General features: G+C 27.2%; 1 protein-coding gene across 3 annotated transcripts in view; it reads right to left on the minus strand.

The window, feature by feature from the left end:
* Nucleotides 1–20,941, minus strand: part of LOC113556632 (filamin-A) — a 97,524-nt gene that overhangs the window by 44,698 nt on the left and 31,885 nt on the right. For all 3 annotated transcript variants that reach the window (XM_026961702.1, XM_026961701.1, XM_026961703.1), the window contains exons 2-15: nt 9,534–9,684; nt 8,668–8,777; nt 8,481–8,578; nt 8,290–8,417; nt 8,055–8,193; nt 7,757–7,997; nt 7,485–7,685; nt 7,274–7,411; nt 5,432–5,689; nt 4,321–4,511; nt 4,143–4,250; nt 3,531–3,638; nt 2,780–2,942; nt 1,146–1,370 (exon numbers count right to left, since the gene is read on the minus strand). In XM_026961702.1, coding sequence (XP_026817503.1) covers nt 1,146–1,370; nt 2,780–2,942; nt 3,531–3,638; nt 4,143–4,250; nt 4,321–4,511; nt 5,432–5,689; nt 7,274–7,411; nt 7,485–7,685; nt 7,757–7,997; nt 8,055–8,193; nt 8,290–8,417; nt 8,481–8,578; nt 8,668–8,777; nt 9,534–9,684 — 2,259 coding nt within the window. The remainder of the gene's footprint in view (nt 1–1,145; nt 1,371–2,779; nt 2,943–3,530; nt 3,639–4,142; nt 4,251–4,320; nt 4,512–5,431; nt 5,690–7,273; nt 7,412–7,484; nt 7,686–7,756; nt 7,998–8,054; nt 8,194–8,289; nt 8,418–8,480; nt 8,579–8,667; nt 8,778–9,533; nt 9,685–20,941) is intronic.

Genomic DNA, 20,941 nt, shown 5'->3' on the forward strand with positions numbered 1-20,941 from the left:
ATTAACTTATTTGTCAATTTCCTGCCTTGTAATTTAAGCTTTTACGTGAATGACATAATGAAACACAAGTTGCAGATGGATACAAGTGTAATTATTTTTTCAAATTTTAAAAGTCATTATACAATATAATATATTTAACAATACAATATATTTTTTTACCGTGACATTCACGTGACATTAATTGATACATCATGATTATATATTTTATAGTTTAAATATAAGCAAATATATGACAAAAATCTGGATTTGTATAGGTACTAAAAAAAAGAAGTATGCAGTTAATATTCTGTAAGAAAACCTACGAAATATAATTTCCTTCATTGTATAAAAATAAATTAATGTTTTCCCCACAATGACAATATATGATACACTATTTTAACGAAATTAAATACCCCTGAAATATACTCAAATATGCTAAAAATATTTTTTCTTGTGATCTCTGTCGGAGCCGGTTTTTTATTCAGGGGCAAAAAATCAGAGAATTTCTAGTTATGGGACGGCAGCCATAATGAATAAAATCAAACCATTTTAACGATAAGAAATGTACTTGCAAGAGAAACGATCACTGATTTGTCCAAAATTATTATTATTTTATTTTAGGTTATTATATTAATTCACCCATTTTATGTAGGGATATTTTAGTCCTCTAATAAAACTCAAGTAAATCTTCATTTTAGCTGACATTTTAAGTTTATAATAAGAAATCACATTTAACTATTTAAGTAAAAAATATTAATCAGGAACCTTTTATCTAACATAGAAAATTATAAGTTGAATTTAAATTTACGTCGAGGCAAATAACTAATTAGGTAAGTCACAGTTAAATTATTAAAATATTATACCGATGAGTTATGCTAGTAAATTAAAATTTACTTATTAGCTCGTTAACATAATTTGCCCAGCTTTGTGTTTTTGTACATTTTCCCATTGCACACGAACATATATCAAGACACTTCCATCGAATTGACAATACATATTATTAATATAGTAAAACAACAGAAGTAAATAGGTACCTATCATATATGAGACCATTAAGTAATAAACATTATATTATTATAGTTCCTACAGATTTTAAACAAATTTATCGATAAAGATCTCAGAATAATACATTATAAAATCACTATACGACGTTTGAAATAACTTACGCGTTTCGAGACCATCCACTTTGACTTTAGACAAGTCTACCGGAGATTGTACATTGATCTTGATTGGGCAATCAGGCACCTTCACTCCACCATAAGTGCAATTCAAATTATGAACACCTGAAGTGGTCGGGACATAGTCAATAAGGAACGAACCGTCTTCGTTGTCGTTGACTTGCAATGGCACGTTGACTCCTTTTTCGTTGACAAGATTTACGTTCAATTCGCCTAAGAAATTGATAAACTCACATCAATTATAATTTGCATTTACTATATTATATTAATGTACAATACGATGTTCTCATTATGGGTTTTGACTGTTTTGAGTATACATTTTACAACTTACGAATATTGTTAGATAAACATATTTGCATAATTCCATTAAAATATATCAGTAGGCAGCAGGCAGTAGCTAAAATGTTGAGGTGCTATAGCCGCCACCTAATATTACATGAAAGGTAACCCATGGGGGCGTTGCCCCACACCCCTATATATTCACTTAAAATATAAAACATACAACAAAAAAACAAAAACTAATTTACTCAAGTTTCTTTTTTCTCTTATTTTTGTTACCTAATAAATATTTTTATATTAATACCCCCCCCCCTTGTTGTGCTTATGTCAACAGGTACAAAACTTTCATTGGTTCAATAATATGAACAAATTATGTCATATTCAAAGGTATTTTAACAAAAACATTATTGTTATAAATTATATTGACTTAAGTTGCTTTATTGGAAGTTTTCTCATCGTCAATATGCACACAGTTTAATTAATTGTATTTTTAATTATTTATAAAAATAGATTTTATAAGAGATTAATGTGAAAAATGTTTTACCGAGCCAGGGTCGTCGAGTAAGTGTAGTAAATTTTGCTTGAACATAATAAATGTTTTATTTAAAAAAATTTATATTATTTTTAGTAATCTAAAATTGCATCACAACTGCTCCATAATAACATTCTAAAGATTATTAATGTTATTTTACAAGGCTCTATGCTCTCAAATATTATTATGTGTATTTTTCGAACAAAAACGGTATAACAATAGATAACAATTTCCACAATGTTGCATAATCGTTGTTTTCAATTTTAAAATAAAGCACATTATTATATTATATTACAAATATATTGCATACGATTATGTAGAGCTTAGTTGTCAGTTACATTAATATTTATCAGTAGAATTGTTTTTTACTACCATTGTAATTTCTTTAATTTAACCATATATTATAATACCTACTAATATAATATTTATTTTTATTCTTTGGACGGCATTCTTTTTCTTTTTTTTTTTATAATCCAGACGCTTAGATAAATGAATGACATGAACTAATAAACTAATAATTATCGTTATCGTCAAATTGTTTTTTTATGACCTAATTTTTAATGAATAATAATATCATCTGTTTCACCAGATAAGTTACAAGTAAAAAATTAAAAATACTGTATGAATTTGTTAATTTGATTTTAGTCGGTTCCAAATAACATTTTGAATGAAATGTTTAAGAAGGCATTGCATAGTATAATAATATGGATTGCGTCATTATAGCAATGTAAAGAAGTGAAGTCCCAAGTAAAATTCAATCGCGTATTGTGTATAATAATAATATATTATTATGATCTCTACGCAAATTTACCAATTCCGGCATCCGAACAATCGATGGTAAAATGATTGGGTTTATTGGTCTTGACGCCGGATTCGATACCGGGTCCAAATATTTGTACTTTGTTCGCGTTCAATGGCTGTGACACGAAAACGCGGAACGGACTTTGTGGCACGGCAACGACTCCATAACTCACCTATATAGAAACAGTACAAAACATGAGCGATAGTTATTTTTTTTAGCATGGAACAATTGTGCTTAAAACAATTTTTTTGTTTAGGGTCAGTGTACCAATTGCGCTTAAATCAAAATTTACCTACTTTTAAGTATAAAAATATTGTTGTTCGATCTAATTTCATCGACATAAACATAAACAATCTACACACGAATATGCTTAAAAATTAAAAACTTATTAATTTATTACTGGTTAAAGTGACTGGTTATAATATATATATATATATATATTATAACAGTATCGGGAAATGTATGAAACGTTATTATTATTACGCACATTTAAATCACGTAAGTAAAGTAAATTGTTAAATGTGAAGAAAAATAATTATTTATTTATATTATATTATATTAATACTCACAGAATAATTGGTAAGTGTATTTATTTAGTATATAATTATTACTAACTAATAAGTTTTACTCAGGTATTGTAAAATGTTTTTAGCGCAATCGATATATTAAAATAAGCGCAATTAGTAAACTGCCATTTTACTTTACTAATAAATTAGACATAATTTTTTCGATAAAGTATGTTGTTATTTTTATGATTTACCTGTAGTGTGTGTTTACCAATCGCTTTCGGGACGTATTTGCAAGAAAATGTGCCGTCTCTGTTGTCTTTCAAAATGGGTTCTACAAAGTTTCCACTTGAATCGATGACCTATAAAATCAAAGTTTAAAAGTGTTGCATCAAACAAAATATTAACTACATTTACTTTTTAAATATGATTGCAAATTCTTTTCTAATTTATATTTGAATAATTTTTCAATGATTATAAGTACTAGCCGAGATAACGTATACATTATATACATAGCAATCATATAGTAACTCTATATATAAATAATAACACGAAAGGGATTGTAGAAATAGGAAATAATAATTTTTAAGTTAATTTTAAAGCATAAATCATTAACTACATTTGATTAATATTTCTTATTTTATACATAATCTATCCTAGCATGTAGTAGTGTAAATTGTGGACGATAAATTTGTCAGGTGTATGGGTGAATAAGTGTATTACAGCGATAAACCAAATTAAAGAAAAGCTAAATAAAAACATCATCGCAACTGACTTTATTATCACATGTAGTATACTCGTAATATATCTAAATATTAAAAATAATAACGTATTGAACAGGTATTTTTTCTTCTAGAATTTATTACCTTTACGTCAAGTGGAGCTACCCCAGCCTTTTTCGTGTCCACGACAAATTCGGCCGGTTTTCCTTGTATGACACCATTCGGTTGCAGTCCACTACCGTAACAGTTCACCTGTACACGTTATCAACACATTAGAAATTTATAATAACATAATAATTATCAATAATAATTGTTGTCTTACTTTATCAGGATAGAAATCCGTACTAGGTACAATGTTTGCCATGTATGGCGACTTCGGTATGTCCTCGTTATCGCATAATATATGCACGGCGTACTCTCCTGGCGCCATCGGATAATACCTGACATCCGCCGATCCGTCGCCATTGTCCTGACAATCAATTTTTGCCTTTGATGGTCCTTCAATACTGAATCCTGAAATGCAAAATTACAAAATTAAAAGGTAATATGTCAGTAATAATTTGTTAGTACATACTACATAGTGTATTAATAATATTTAATAACATAGAAGTCACGTTATTGGATCTAATAGTCTGTTTGTTGTTTTTATTTATTCAAGACAACAATATTTCAAATTCAAGTATTTAGTGACATCAATATTGTATTGTTATATTATATATCAATTGAGAAATAAGTGTATTCAAGTTTAACTCGTTACTAAATACTGTACCAAAAATTAACTCAGAAATAGGAAATTAAAAGAAAAATATAAGTATACACGTCTATTCAAAAACTGTACATTTTATAAAAAGTAATAAATTAAAATCATCTATTGCTTATAACTGATATCCAATTACATTATAGAATTTGTAACATATTATTTTTATCACATGTTTTTCAATTATATTGCATAAATTTGTGATAGGTAGCAAGTTTTTTTATAGAAATAATCAGTGGAGCGCCGAAAAAATAATTTAGTTATTTGCCTATTATAAATTATGGTGCCAATTTTGTTAAGCATCCACAAAATACTCATTTGCACTATATAATAATATCACTTTAACACTGTTTGATAGCCGGTATCTGGAGGTCTGATAAAGCTATCATAAACGTCTAGCTATTATTATTATGTCTTACACAATCATTAACATTATTAATTTTAATTGATATTATTATAAATTTTAATTCAAATAATAATAAAAACGCAAAAATGAAAATATAAATTTTGAAAATTAAACTAACGAGTAATAAATATCCTTTTGAATAATATTATTAAATATAATATAGGATATTAGCTGATTCTAATTTATTCTCTAAGACCTCGTCCCAAACTTTTTTTGGGAAAGTGCTGTGCACCACTACAAAAGCATCTGTTTACTGTTTTTTTTACTTACCTAGCGAACCAGTTTCTCCGTTAGTTTCGACTGTGAACATCGCTGGGTGCGAAACTACGCCATCAGTAAGTCCAGGACCATAAGCACGAATCAAAGTCTCTTTGAACGGGTTTACATGAACTTCGAACGGTGCTTTTGGAATTTCTACTCCTCCAAAGGTCACCATAACCACATGCCGTCCAACTTTTCTTGGATAGTATGTAGCTTCATACGTGTGCGCGTCGAGTTTTTTCATGTTTACTGGTTCTTTGACTCCGCCTACGCATAAATCAATTATTTTGTATATTAGCTACACTCTCTTTGTCTAAGTTTATTTATTTATTACAATAATAATAAGAACCTAAAAAAAAATGTATTGTTTATGTCACGGGTAATTTCTGTTTAGTAATGTAAACATTACTAGGTTAAATTCAAAAACAAAATAATATTTTGATTATTTTGGTCCAAATTATTCTAGTATTTTAAAATCTTTCGTTATAATAAATTATTATCAGGTTTTATACTAAATGCTTTTTTAACAGAGAATGTGATTGAAGAATAATTCTCATATATTAATACGTTACGTTTCATGGTCAATACAACAAAGCTAACTTTATTTTATTTTTTTCATAATGTCTTTTTTTTTGTTATTTTTACACAAATTTCACGAATATTTCACCCATTTTAGGTTTTTAGCGCAGTAATGAATGTATTAATTTTAAAACGATGTTTGTTTTTTATTTTTGTAACCGTCATCGAAGTTTATGACAATAAAATCTTTCAAAACTTTAATGCTGGACTTTAAACTAAAAAATCCTCAATAATTTTCAATATAACCAGAAAAAAAATTGAACAAAACCAAAAATTTTTAAACAAAACTAATATTTAACATTTTATATATTTGATGTAACTCAAAAAGAAATAACTTTTAATACCAACAATTTTCACTAAATGTTTATATTCAATTCACTTAGGATAGTAATTTAATTTTATATTTTAAAAATATAATGTTCTTATATGCTATTTATTTAAAACTGTCAATTTTTTTCCTATAAATGTTAAAAATAAAGATATATAAGCATTTATAAGAATTGTTGAAAAATTAACACAAGATTTATCATAAATAATTTATACTGTAACCAATAAATATTGTAAGCAACTTTTTTTATAGATATTTGTTAAAATTTATACAAAATTAGATATAGAAACGAAGATTAATTGTATGCAATTTACATACAATTAAGATACATTACCACGAATCTATTATTGTTCTACAGCAATCTGGTTTTAACTTATAAGTTAATAACAATTGTATATGATTTAAATACATTACACTATTATAATAATAAATTATTATAATAGAATAAAAAATACATTGTTTTTGGCAAAAATGTATCGTATTACAAATAACGAAATCTACCATATTACTTATATTAAAATAAATCACTTTAATAACTATACCGTTTATACTATTAAATATTATACCCAGTAATATTGCCATATAGGTTGACAGAATTTCTTTGATCAGAATCGTTTTTTTTATGCTATAATTTTGATTAAAATTATTTTTATCATAGAAAGTTTAACATTTCATAGAGTTACTTAACGATGAAGTACATACAACAGCACTTAATACACAGCAAAATTGTGCTATTACTTTTCTCATTTTATTTTATATTTTGTACTTTAAGTATTTATTTTGCAAAAATTCAAATGCTGGCAATAACTAACATTTATTATTTTCCGGTTAATAATTAAAAATAATTGAATACGAAAGTAATATTGATCTTATATTTGGCAGGTTATGTGGACTTAACCTGAAATTAGGAATTAATGTAATATAAACATTGATAAAGTTTTTACCCGGTCCGATTACGTTCACTTCAGGAACGCCTTCGCCTGCTCCGTCTGTGACTATTTTGAATTTAGCTTCATCTTGGACTCTAAGGCCATGCGGTTGTATACCACGCCCAAAAGCCCTTACGCGTTTAGCATCCGATGCTATACAAAAAGTCATACAAATATTTAAATCAAATTGAAAAATAATAATATTCTCTAATGCGTTATTCCATACCATTGGATACACCGACAGCGAATGGACTCAGCGGGATAGGTTGATTTGCAAAGAAAACATTAACAGAGTGCACTCCTTGAACGACCGGCGTGTAATCGCAAATATACACTCCGTTAGGTTCTTTCTTGAGTTTCACCGGTATCGTATTCTCTCTGCCAGCAGGATCGAGAATTATCACCTCAGGAACACCTTTTCCGGCATCTTAAAAAACAAGATGTTCAAATTTTAACGATCTCAATATAATAAATAATCAAAAAAATAAGTATATTAACCTTTTGTATGGATTTCGAAATAAGTAGGTCTGCTCGTGAATACACCTTCAGGCTGTATACCAGGCCCGAATACATTAACTTTGTTTGGATCACCAGCCGATGCATCCACATTAACTTGATACGGAGATTTCGGAGTCGGGACACCGGAAAAGTTCACGTGTACTTTATGCGGTCCTTCGACAACCGGCTTGTATGTAGCTGTGTAAGTTTGACTTCGGTCATTGTTGAAAACCAGATCAACCTTAAAAATATATTCGATTATGAAGAATCACATTTTGAGTGGTGATGGGATGCTTACCGGTTCAGCTTTTCCTTTAGGATTTTCCACAGTAACGTTGACTGTGCCTTTGCCAGCGGAAAACGTTTCGACGGTGAAATTCGTTTTGGCTCCCACAACTGGCCCGGTAGGTTCAATTCCGGGACCATACACGCGAACGCTAAACGGAATTAAAGATAATTTTATATATTCAGAATATTTTAACTATAAAAACGCCTTTTTACTAAATCGAAGTAAAATACAATAATATTTATACCGGCTTGGGTTGGTTTTTGATCTAATCGGTGCTCCTTGTTTCAACTTTGCGTTCGGATACTGAGATAGATAGGTCATCATAGATTGCTCGTCCATGTTCGGACTGACCAATTCTTCAGGTTTGATGAGCTACAAAAATAGTTTATTAACGATTTTTGAAACGTTCGTTCAAACGTCATTGTGACAAATTACTTGTTTTATGTTAAGCCAATCGTCAGCCAAGCCCATAGCTTCTGATGCATTTTTAAGTGCGTTGTTAGATTTCCAATCCTGCCAGTCCGGACACAATCCTATACATTTATAATAATAATAATTAAAAGTTGAAAAGCCATTGAATATTTTTTTTTGCAAAATAATGTCGTTGTCTTATCAAAATTACCCGGAGCCACGGCGTCGACCAAAGCACCGACGGCCTTTCCGTCATTCCAATCTGTGGTGAAATTCGAAATCGGTATATCTGGTACCTTACTCTGGATCCAGTTCAGCAACCTAAACGACACGTAGATTTTAGTATTACAATATATTTATTTTGCGTCTACAAAAAAAAAAAAAAAATTCGTCGATCCGTCGATCCGTCGTTACATGTATACATAATGTGTATCCTTTGTTAGATGTAATCATAGCTACAGTATCCCAGATATTATAATGCCCCAGGTACCGCTTACACGAAAAACGCATTAAATCGGTTTTTTTTTTTTATTCATTTCATTTCGTCCAGTGCATTTTAACGTTTAAAGCATCTACAAACGATAACAGGATATGAGTTTATATTTATTTTGTCGAAGCAGACAACAATGATTTAATCCTTTCATCTTTTCGTATGCCCAAAATACCACCCTTCGACTGTACGCGTTCTTATTCGTCTGATATCTGTACACTATCTGTATCTACTTAACATTCCACACCGTCTACGCCCTTAACTCTATTACAGTTGGGGCATAATACATGCATCTTGACATGTAAAAACATTTACGTTTCTTTCATACCAACACGACCTTAATTTTATTTTTATTCATTTTTATACTGTACAACATAGATAAAAATTTATAAAAATGAATCAAAATTCGATAAAAATAAACAAATATTTGCGTTCGAAGGTCAAAACTACAGATAAAAAAAATTATATTTTCTAAATATTTACACGTTGTTTAAACTTTGTTTCACAATAATAAGAAAAGTATGTGTTAGAGAGAAAAGTGATTATTTTTTATAAATGTTATATTTAAATTATACTGTATGTATTACCTTTGTTTCGGTGTCGGCCCTTTTTCGTTTGGTACTTGCTCGCCACCAAATTCGCCATCCCACATTGGCATCGATATAGAATAATGTAAAATCAACGTCCATATTAATCCCAAAATCAATTTCAATTTGCAATCGACAATATCGGAGGAATCTGTAAAATAATTATAAAACAATATTATTTTAAGACTAAGAAAATATTTTCATTATATAAAATAATAGTTGTTTCTACATATTATAAAGTACTATTTTAAACGTGATTAATAATAATATTATTTCTATTAAATAACATTAAATATAGGTACCATTATCTGAAAACTTCCGCGTTATGATTTTTTAACTAAAATATTAATTTAATAATCAGACATTTCATAAATAATTTTTTAAATTTAACTGTAGGTATGCTACTTTTAAATTACTATATTATTTCGTAATTATAATTGCGGGTTGGTAAAAATTGTCTGATTATTTGGATGCCAAAAATGTGATTGTTATCAGGTGGGAATTCCGAAAAACATATCATAACTAAATACGTATGATTGTTTTAAATCAACATTTCAATAAATATTTTATTATTCGTTGTTATTCATTTTCTGCAATTTATTCAAAAATAACTAGATAGGTATTAGAAAGTTTATAAATAGTTAAGTAAGAATCATCGATGTTTTTCGAATTTAACGTTATCGCTTCAGAAAAAAAATCATAATCCGACAACTATCAGACCGTTATTATATTGAAATAATAATAATGTAGCAATTGTAATATAATTATACGGTAAACAATTTACTAGACAATTAAAAGAAAAATATTCAAATTCACGTTATAAGTTAGTTAATAAAATTAACAATAATCGCTTATAAATAGTTGTGTAATATTTATGGTAGAAATGCATAATTTTATTTGCTATTATATAAATGTTATAATATTAAATGTTAGTTATATCGTCGGCGAAATTGAATTTCCCGTTTAAAACTGGCAGCGTATAATAATATAACGTTATTAAAATCAACATTAAATGACTTTACGGTTAAAGAAATAAAAAATAATAATGTTCGGTGTAAAAAATGCGCACGAGTCAATGTTAAACGTCATTTTGTTTTTAACGTAGCGATAAACGCATATAAACAAGATATGTCAAACACATAATCACGGTTTAATACCATAAGATATATTTTAACAGTAATAGTATAATAAAATGATATATTTTTTATACAATAATATTGTATTATATGGCAGACACACGCATTCTTAGTAATTCCTTAACCGACCATATTGGGCATGCAATAGTTAATTGAGCGGACAGTGATAAATAATATTCGTGTTTTAAACATAAAATATGACAATAATGCAATATCGAAAGTCATTTTCTTTGATGGACTTTAATAATAGACGGCATTCGCTGTACACGCACTACTTGTAATAAATTATTAGTGTAGGCAATATTATTGTACGTAGAAAGTATAAAAATATCAACAGAGGTAAAATAATATTATTTTAAGTTTAAAGAAATTGTCAAAATGTGATTAACAACTATACAAAATAATTTAAATTAAACATACATGCTATATTGTAGAAACAAAAAAAAACTGTTAATTGTATGTACAAAGTCCAATATTGATTTAAAACAATATTATATTATAATATATAATATAATAAAGGTATATATTTTTATTTTTATTTTCGTATTTTATGTGATAGCTACCACGTAGGTTTAATTACTATAAAACCGTTAGACGATGACATTTAACACATAGATATTACTATCGTTCATCAAATCAATGCCTCGTAACTCATAAAACATAATCATTTATAGTCTTTATCAAAAAAACTACATTTATTTCAATTGATTATAGTTTTATATCTTTATTATAATATGTAATTATTCAAATTTTTTTTTCATTTAAATTATATACACTATAGAAGTATAAAACTTTATTATCAAATTTTATTTAATACCTAACACTGCAGATATTAACGAAGAGCTATAAACTGATAAGTCTCAGCTGTTAATGAAAAGTTTTTATATTTTCTATACCTATCAACGATTCTTACAGCTGAGCTCATTTTACTAGATATACAAGCTAAAAATCAAATTCGGAACAACTTATAACCTTCAAAATAAAACCAAAATGTCCTTTAAGTCAATAGGTATTTTTCATATAAGTAAGCTATTTAAAACCATTTTAGCCACCAAATTGGATCTCCAAAACCCTTTTGATAAAATATTTGATTAACATAAATTATGTTATATAACATAAGATTAAATATATAATAATGTCGAGATATTTTATTTTCATCTGAATTTAAAGTGGTTCTGCGATAAGAGTTTAATATAATAATAGTATTAATTTATTATTACGCTCTTAATATTTTAAATTATAATATAGATGTCAACACTATAATTACTAATTCAAATGTATTTTTTTTTTTTGTTTTACAATCAAAACTAATTTTTTTACAAGAAATTAAACTCGGCTATATTGTACCGATAAAAAAAATCTTGTAGGTATAATCGATATTATTTAATATTTAGGTACTGATAGGTAGGTAGATAATATATTAATACTAGTATGTCTTACATTTTATAAACATTTTCACTGATTTGAATTCAAAAAAATAGTTTGTGAAGTGAATATATTTTCCCGTTATCAGGTCGAAGGGTAAAGAATAAAAAAATAATAATAATAATTACACATTATTATAGTACGACTCGGGAGTAAGCGCAAAGGGTAGTAGATACCTATACTATTTTAAAGATACCTCTCTATAGTCTATAGATATTTTATAAAAATAATTGTATACATCTGTTTATAATATGTATAGTCTCTACCTGCAATAATATACCAGTATTTTTTTTTTTTATTTCATCACTTTTCAAGACTACGAGTATCCAATAGGTATTTAAATATGTGATTAATGTTTATATGATTTGCGTTCCTAGGTATGACTTCATATACTGTTATAGACACGTGGTGGAATTAATCAGTGATGTAATAATAGTATCTATCAATACCTATAATATAAAAACAATAATACAAAAATTATTCAAAAGCATAGAGGTACCTATAATACTAATGGAACAACGGCGAAGCGGCATGACATCATAATCGGTTCGATGACGGTTTGGTGTGAGTTAAAAAAAATATCGTCTATATATAGTTACTGCGTACTGTAGAGAATTCGATGCTCTGGTATCTGAAGCATAAAGCGTAACGCGCGCGCGCTTGTGTACGTATAGATACCACATAATTTTTTACTATGTACAATATATATATATATATATATATATATATTATGCACGTTAAGGTATATTATAAATATATGTAAAACAACGAAACCATATGCGTACCTTATATATATATATATAGGTATCTGCCGAGCCTACCGGGTGATCCGTTTATCCATCACCTGCAGACATGCTATACACTTGTTGTCTCATTCTTTGTACAGATTGTGAAGTATACTTCTTCCGTACATATAATTATATTATGTAATACTACAATTCATTCAATCAGCCATTCTATTCGTTTTTAACAATCCATGATTTTTATTTTTATACATACATTTTTTTTACCTTGTGTGCCGAAACAGCGTCATTTATATTTGGAAGTTTTGACGCATAAATGAATAAATTACAATTATAATAAGCATTTTTTTTTTTTTTTTATTAATAATAATTCATTTGAACGTCAAAAGATAAATTAAGTGCCAGTCTCATCTACACTTTAAATGCATATTAGTTTATAATAATATAATATAGCTAAAAGAAGACCCAAAAAATATTTAAAAAATTAATCGATAAAACTATATTGGTAGTGTATCAGGTTAATATAAATGGATCTTCCTGCAGTTTAGTTTATCCGTTATGCTTGTATAATATTCATCGTTTATTGACATTTTTAATATCACGACCCCTAAAATAGGTCAAAAATAAAATTAGTCACCTCCTAACGTCTTATAATTTTTACTAATTTAAGTCTAATTATACAATATTATATTTTACTAGTCATAAACATTTTATCATTAACTTAATAAATAATTAGTATACACCGAATTTACTGACCGATTTCCAAACACTAAAAACACGAAACCAGAATAACTTACAAGTAAAATTATATTTAGTTAGTGTTGAGTGCATTTTGCTGTTTTTTTTAAATTTCCACTTACCTAAGTGGTGAATTACTTCTGATTGACATAAGACCTTTTATCTGTGGAATCTAATCTGTTCTATAGATTATTATTAATTATTCATAAATCATAACCAATCACCCAGATGGTCAAATCATTACAAAATTACTTTGTTTTGTGCATAATATTAGTCTACTAATAGTACTAATACTATACACGTAGACGTAGTAGTAATAGATAGTATGATAATTATTAAATGTTAGGGAAGAAATCGTAATGTACCTATTTAATGTGCGCTAAATATTTATATATATATATATATATGGAATATCATACAAGTCACCGACAATCGATGGCGTGTGTCTAAAATATTGCAGGTATGTGTATTTTTACATGCAAAAATAGGGAATTAACTAGTAATTTATAATTTTATCTATAATACAACCTTAATATATATATATATAGATGAATAAGCCATACGAAATTTTATTGATAAGTATTTTTCATATTTATATATATTTAGATAACTGTAAACAAAAATTATATGCACGCCTATAAAATAAAACACGTGTGGATTATTAGGTTTAATAACGCAATAATACGTACATCGTACTCGAGAATTTACTCTGAACAATAATATAATGTTTGAATTATTTATACAATTACATGATATAGCAATAAGTTTTTTTTACTACAATCATAATTTTTCAATATTTCACCCTCGTGCATAAAACTAGAAAAAATCTTTATCACATAGAACCTTTGTAAATATAACGAAATATTTAAAACGAACTATATTATAAGAAGTTATTTTCAAACCAAATTTCTTTTGATTTAAGTATTATAATTATACGTAAATAACTAATTTTTGCTATAATATCTACTAAATAAAAATCATGTTTTATAAATTATAATAGATATACTTGAAATTCGAATCATTTTGAAATCGTTTTTATTATAATTGATGATTATAATATTGTAATAGCCTTTTAAAATTATAAGTGAATCAAACGTTAGAAGTACACTAATTAAATCTGTTGACCTGGCAGACAGTGGCTCGTCGAATATAGTGCATATTATAACTATACTATGTATAGTGTACACCCATTCCGTATTCGACATGTAAATAGAGTGGTTTGATTTTTAATTATTATACAATAGCTAATTTCAATTCCGATCTCAGTTTATATAATTGTATTAATATTTTAAATAAAAATGAATACAACCAAATATATATATAAGTACTTGAATTTTTGTAAAGACTTTTTAGTGCGTTATAAAATCATTATCAATTAAAAATACATTTCTTAAAAAATATCATACAAAGATCAAGTGTACTCGGTATCAAAAAAAGAATAACAACGAACATAATATACCTACTAGTGATACTAACTAGAGGTTTAGAGGTTTCAAAACTTAAAACAGTTCAGTTTTATGGCGATGTTTTTGTCGTCAGTAAAGTCATCAAAGTCGACACTAAAGTCGTCAAAAAAACAGTTTCTTTCGTGTTTCTTAAAGTTTAAAGGTTTTAAAACTAACCGGCAGAAGGGGTTAATATATTTTATACATCTTAGTATAATAATAGTTTGCGGGTCGTATGTTTGAGAATAAACAACGATAAACCCTCTAGGTATATATATTATTTTGTATGGAAGAATACAATTGTGTGTGCGACGATTTAGGTTTTGTTCAAGCCATATATCACTGTACAAGAAACAAGAATAATTTGAGTTCAGTATAATATCTATGAAATCTAGTTAAAAAGAAAACAGAGGCGTAGGTTGAAGTTATGATAAATGAATGGTATAAATCGTATGGGAGATAAACAAGATAGAACACCGTAAGACTAGTGAAGTTTTATATAATATTAACAAGCATAATATCCATAATATAACATAAATCATAAAAAAATGCAATTATGCGCTTACAACGTATATATTTTTTTTATTTTTTTGTTTAAACAGCAAAACGATGAGTCATAAAGACGTCGCGTCTTTATATTATATATAAAATTTGATGTATTCTGTAAAACATCTTTTTAGTTTATGGTTAGGTTAAGATTACCTATAGATACTAATACAACAGATTACATAATCAATACACTAACATCAATTGCCACCATTTTTGATTGGTCCAGAAATAAATTTTAATATGAAAATTATTATTATTTTTACTTTTACAAATAATGCACCTCTATTTGTTTTTACTTTCAATTATACTATACAAGAGCAAACTTCAAGTAGCAATAAGTCCGACTTTTTACCCTTAATCGTAGGTAATTTTTATAACAATATGATTTAATACTACAAAAACTGAAATTGTAAAAAGTAGAAAATAAAAATCACGACCAGCCTAATTCTGAGTATGTTATACTCATTTATTCAGAATTATTGGATCGATTTAAGATTTTGCTTTATAACAAGTTAATCATATCATCCCAATTTACAAGTGTCGGAGCTTCAATCAGTTCAACTCATATTATATCCATCATATCTACCTCTGAGTTTTAACGTTCCGTGAGCCACAAAATTCCACCAGTATAACACAAATATACCTCCCAGAATGGCTTGCTGACTTTTTATTGAAAACAAACTTCAAACTAAATCATCTGACCGAAAATGTCCGATGTTCAGAGGTTTCGCAATACATAGCCATTGGACGATAGACAAGCAATCAAAATTTAATAATCGTTATCGTCACAATAACGTTACATTCGACGACTTGCGTATATATTATTAATAATAATAATATGATATTAATAGTATACCTGCATAGTACATGATATATATATATATTACGTATATCGTATAGGTAGGTACTTATTATTATACCATATGGGTTTGGTTTTCGGACCGCAACCAGTAATACGTATTATGGTAATTTTTATCGGACGCATAGACGCATAGTTAGACCTGCGCACGCGTACTCGTTAGGTTCATAACAGTATGAGTGTGTACAAAACGTGCTATGTGTGTATTGTTCCGGTATAGTTACCAAAAAGAATCCGGTGACTAATGGCATTGCAGCGCCAGCGGTGCAGCAACAAACGAAAATAATGTAAAACTCAGTGTTTCGTGTATAGAAGTGCCACTACACAGTCATAGGCAAATTATTCGCCTACCTAGTACCTACGCTAAAATAATAATATGTTCTATCGGGCCAAAATAATACTGTATAATGTATTACAACATCATATTACACCTCATTGTATATAGGACGACGTCATACTATATATTATAATATCATGTTAGTTCCTACTGATATCATATATCGATATTTTAAAACACAATCCTATAATCTTATAAGCTTCGTTTAATAATAATAAACTCCCGTTATGGAGTACATATTATATTATTTGTAAACATGTTACATGTATACCACCGTACACGAGAATTGAAAAAATATTTGATTTAATTTTTCAAAAAAAAAAAGGCTGACCATAAAATTACTAAATGGAAAAAGTCTGTTTATTTTTTTTTTAATAAAAAAAAAGATTTATTATTATACAATAATAATAAATTTCAATAAAATGTAAAATTATTAAAAAGTATTAATATTAAAAATATTTAAATGTGTAATTTATTATTATTGATATAAATTAATAGACTATAATATAATGTATACCTTTTGAAGTGATTGAAAACTTATTAGAAATTTATTGAGAGCCATTTCCAGCGGACAATTATTGACAAATCGAGATTATAATTATTGTTTATGTAAAACCATGATAAGTTATTTTTTTTCCGATTTCATTACTTCCATTTTTATATGACTAATTGAGATAGAACAACGCCTGGATTTCTTATACGTCAACTACCATCAAAGACGAATGAAAGTTAAAAACTAACCAAAATACAACTCATCGAGAGGATATATTATCAATGCACTTATTTTCTCTCACTTACATAGAAAACGTATGAATGTTATGAATAGTATGAGTACATTTTTTAAGTATAATATTTTACATATCAATAAATTGCATACAAATTATTATTTCGTAAAAAAACAACGTACACAAATATATTATAATATTACTAATATTGAGTTTGATAATAGATCAATTCACTCTGGTATTAAATAGTTTATAACATAAGATTGATTTTTCCGAACCCAAAGTTGCTTTGTTGTGCATGCGACAGAGAGAAAAAAATCGTGCGCCTACATCTCGTATACTTATACATTATTTCAGTTAAATTTACAAATTCGTCATGATATCGAAAAATATATTATATCTAATGCCTAATATAAGTATTTAAAATAATATATTTGTTGACTTTCTGAAAAACGTGGTCTTTCCGCCCTGCCCTTCGCGAATCATATTTCTAGAATTCTAGATCTACGCCTACATACGATTTCAGTAAACCTGTACCCGATCGATAATATAAAATTCATTGAAACGGTAAATACCTACCCTACCTACATCGTAATTAAATGAATGGTAATTTGCAACTAGGGATTTCGAAACTCTTTATTGTTGTTATCATCTGACGAATGACAACCGTTCCGGTTATATTGTCAATAATGGTCAATCGTTTGTTTTATACACTACCTACATAATATTATAATAACTTTGAGTATATAATAATATACTCACCTATTATAATTTTGCAATTACGTTGATGTATGTACATCTGTAATCATTCGATACGAATTCTGAGAAATGTCCATTTAAAATGTATACAATTAATATTATGGGTATAATTTATAACTTATGGTTACGCTGCTGGACATGGCAAACCGGAATATGGACACTTTACATATCTAATATTATATTATTTTTATTATTAATGTAGGTATACAAGTGAATAGTTCGTCACAGTCAATATTTTTCACATTAATACTTTTAAAAAATAATGAGCAATTATTTTATTTCCACAATAGGTATATAATATGAATTTGATTTATAACGGGTTTATAATAATTTTTATATACTATAGGTAATATAGTTAAATTTAAATTTTTGTTTTCACGTTTATTGATGTAATTATTTTAAATTTGAATTATTCATTAACAGTTAGCATTAATATTTATTTTGGTCATGTAAAATAGCTTATTAGAATACTACAATTGTGTTAAGCATTTGCGTTCTTAAGCAAAGTAGATACATATAATATATACAATAGTGCCTATACTCATAGCGTTTTGCCCACTTGCAGAATTACCCTATAATTATCCCTCCGACAGAGAAATATTATAAATTATAATCATGTTTTTTTTTTTTTTATCGGCGTAAATCGTCCTTTTGACAATCAATTTTTGAAACGATAAATTATTCACTTCTTTTATATATAGATAATGGTCAATAATAGTTAAGTACCTATGTTTGAATGTGTGATTGCGTACATAATTTAATTCAGCGGAGACTAATGTATTGTGTGGAGTGTGGACGGTCGTGGGTCGTGTTCAGGCAATATTAAACATATTTTTGTCAATCACAGCATTGTGTAACCAATTTAAATGCGTAAAAATATTTTTATTACATAAGATCAACATACCAAACAAACTATATAGGCTAGGCTATGGTTAATACCATAATTTATTTATAATATACGAGTATCTCTTGAATAGCGCGTGATATTGCTGTTTAAATGTATTTCGGGAAATTCTAAACATATTCTTTTTATAATGAATAACTAATAAGTACTACTGTGATCGATTGATATAGGAGAGGGTGGATCTTGAGATAGACAAACTGCTCTTAAGATGACGTTTTCTAGCCCCTTTCCTAAGGTTTAGTACGCGTCCATAACATTTATAATAATAATAATGATAGATATATCAGTATACAGTACAATGAGCATATTATTACTTATTATTTATTTATTTACCTTATTTAAATGATGCACATACATATATATATATACCTAAGCATAACTCATGGTACAATTTAAGCAACCAGTAACCTTCAACTTGAAGCTAGCAGCTTTCATTAAATAACGGATGAACGTATAAAGCATTCTTACAGGTCTTACACATTCAACAAAATATCCGTTCAATTTCCAATTTATTTTAAAATTGTTCAAAAAATTTAATATTCTTTTCAAATTGACAGTACATTTTATTTTTAAATGTAAAAATGCGATTAAATGATGAAAATTGTTTTAAAATATATTTATTATTTGACATACTTTTAATAATTTATTGTACATTTGAAAAAATGCAACGTTATTTTGACTTAAACCTTGAATTAGTCCCAAAAGACCTTATAATAATAATAGTCATATAGCATGAAATACCAAAATAATTAAGTAAACATAATTAGTTTCAATTCGTTTTACGTAACTCAATATGATTACCTTAACATTTTGATGGCATTTTGCCGATCAACATAATGTAAATATTTGATAATATTTTACTTAAACCTAAAGTTCATAAATTGTATTTAAAATTAATTAACAGTTTTATGTCAAGTTTAATTTTTAAAAGGGAATATGTATTAACGAGTTATACATACAAAAAAATATAACTCTTTCTAAACCGAATATTTAACAAATATGAATATTTAAAAATGTTTACTAACGATTGCGAATAAAATATCAATATTATTAACATTAATCCATTCTATAATATACATTTTTTATAAAAGCTCCGATACATATTGAGTACCCCTACTAAAACTATAAAACTTGACAGAGTTAAAAGAATGAAATACTTCAACTAACCTACATTTGTAAGCCCTACAAGTTATTTATTCATTTTATAATAATTCGTTGTTTTAAATTCAATAGTAATTCATAACCTATGTACCTATGTAATTCATAAACTGACGATATATTTATAACTATTAAAATATACATCAAAGACCACGGGAAGGTTCCAAATCATATTAAAAAAAAAAGGTTTATTTAAATTAAAATTTAATATTGCGTAACAATTTTTTTATGTTAGTTGTCAAAACGTCGACACCTCTAAGAAAACATATTATCAAAAATAAATATTCTAATATTTAATTTACATAGTTGGAAATTGGATATCTTTTTTCTTTTAGAAACTTTAATTTTTATCAAACGAGTAATTCATAATAAATTAACGTTCAAATGTTTAAACAGTAAATACATTACTCAATAACTGAATCATTTTATTAATCTATCAGTTGATTATAGTATTAAAATATTGGACCGTAAAATTATTAATATAATATACATATTATTCATCCTTAAAATCGTTCTTCGGAGTCATTTTTAACTTTTTTAGATCAGAACCTATTTGCAACATTTTGTTGATGATCTAATTTCATAATAAAAGCACTCGAAATTCTCGCAAAAATACATTCTAACGTGTTG

This window comes from Rhopalosiphum maidis, chromosome 3 (genome assembly GCF_003676215.2).
Source record: "Rhopalosiphum maidis isolate BTI-1 chromosome 3, ASM367621v3, whole genome shotgun sequence".
NCBI lineage: Eukaryota > Metazoa > Arthropoda > Insecta > Hemiptera > Aphididae > Rhopalosiphum > Rhopalosiphum maidis.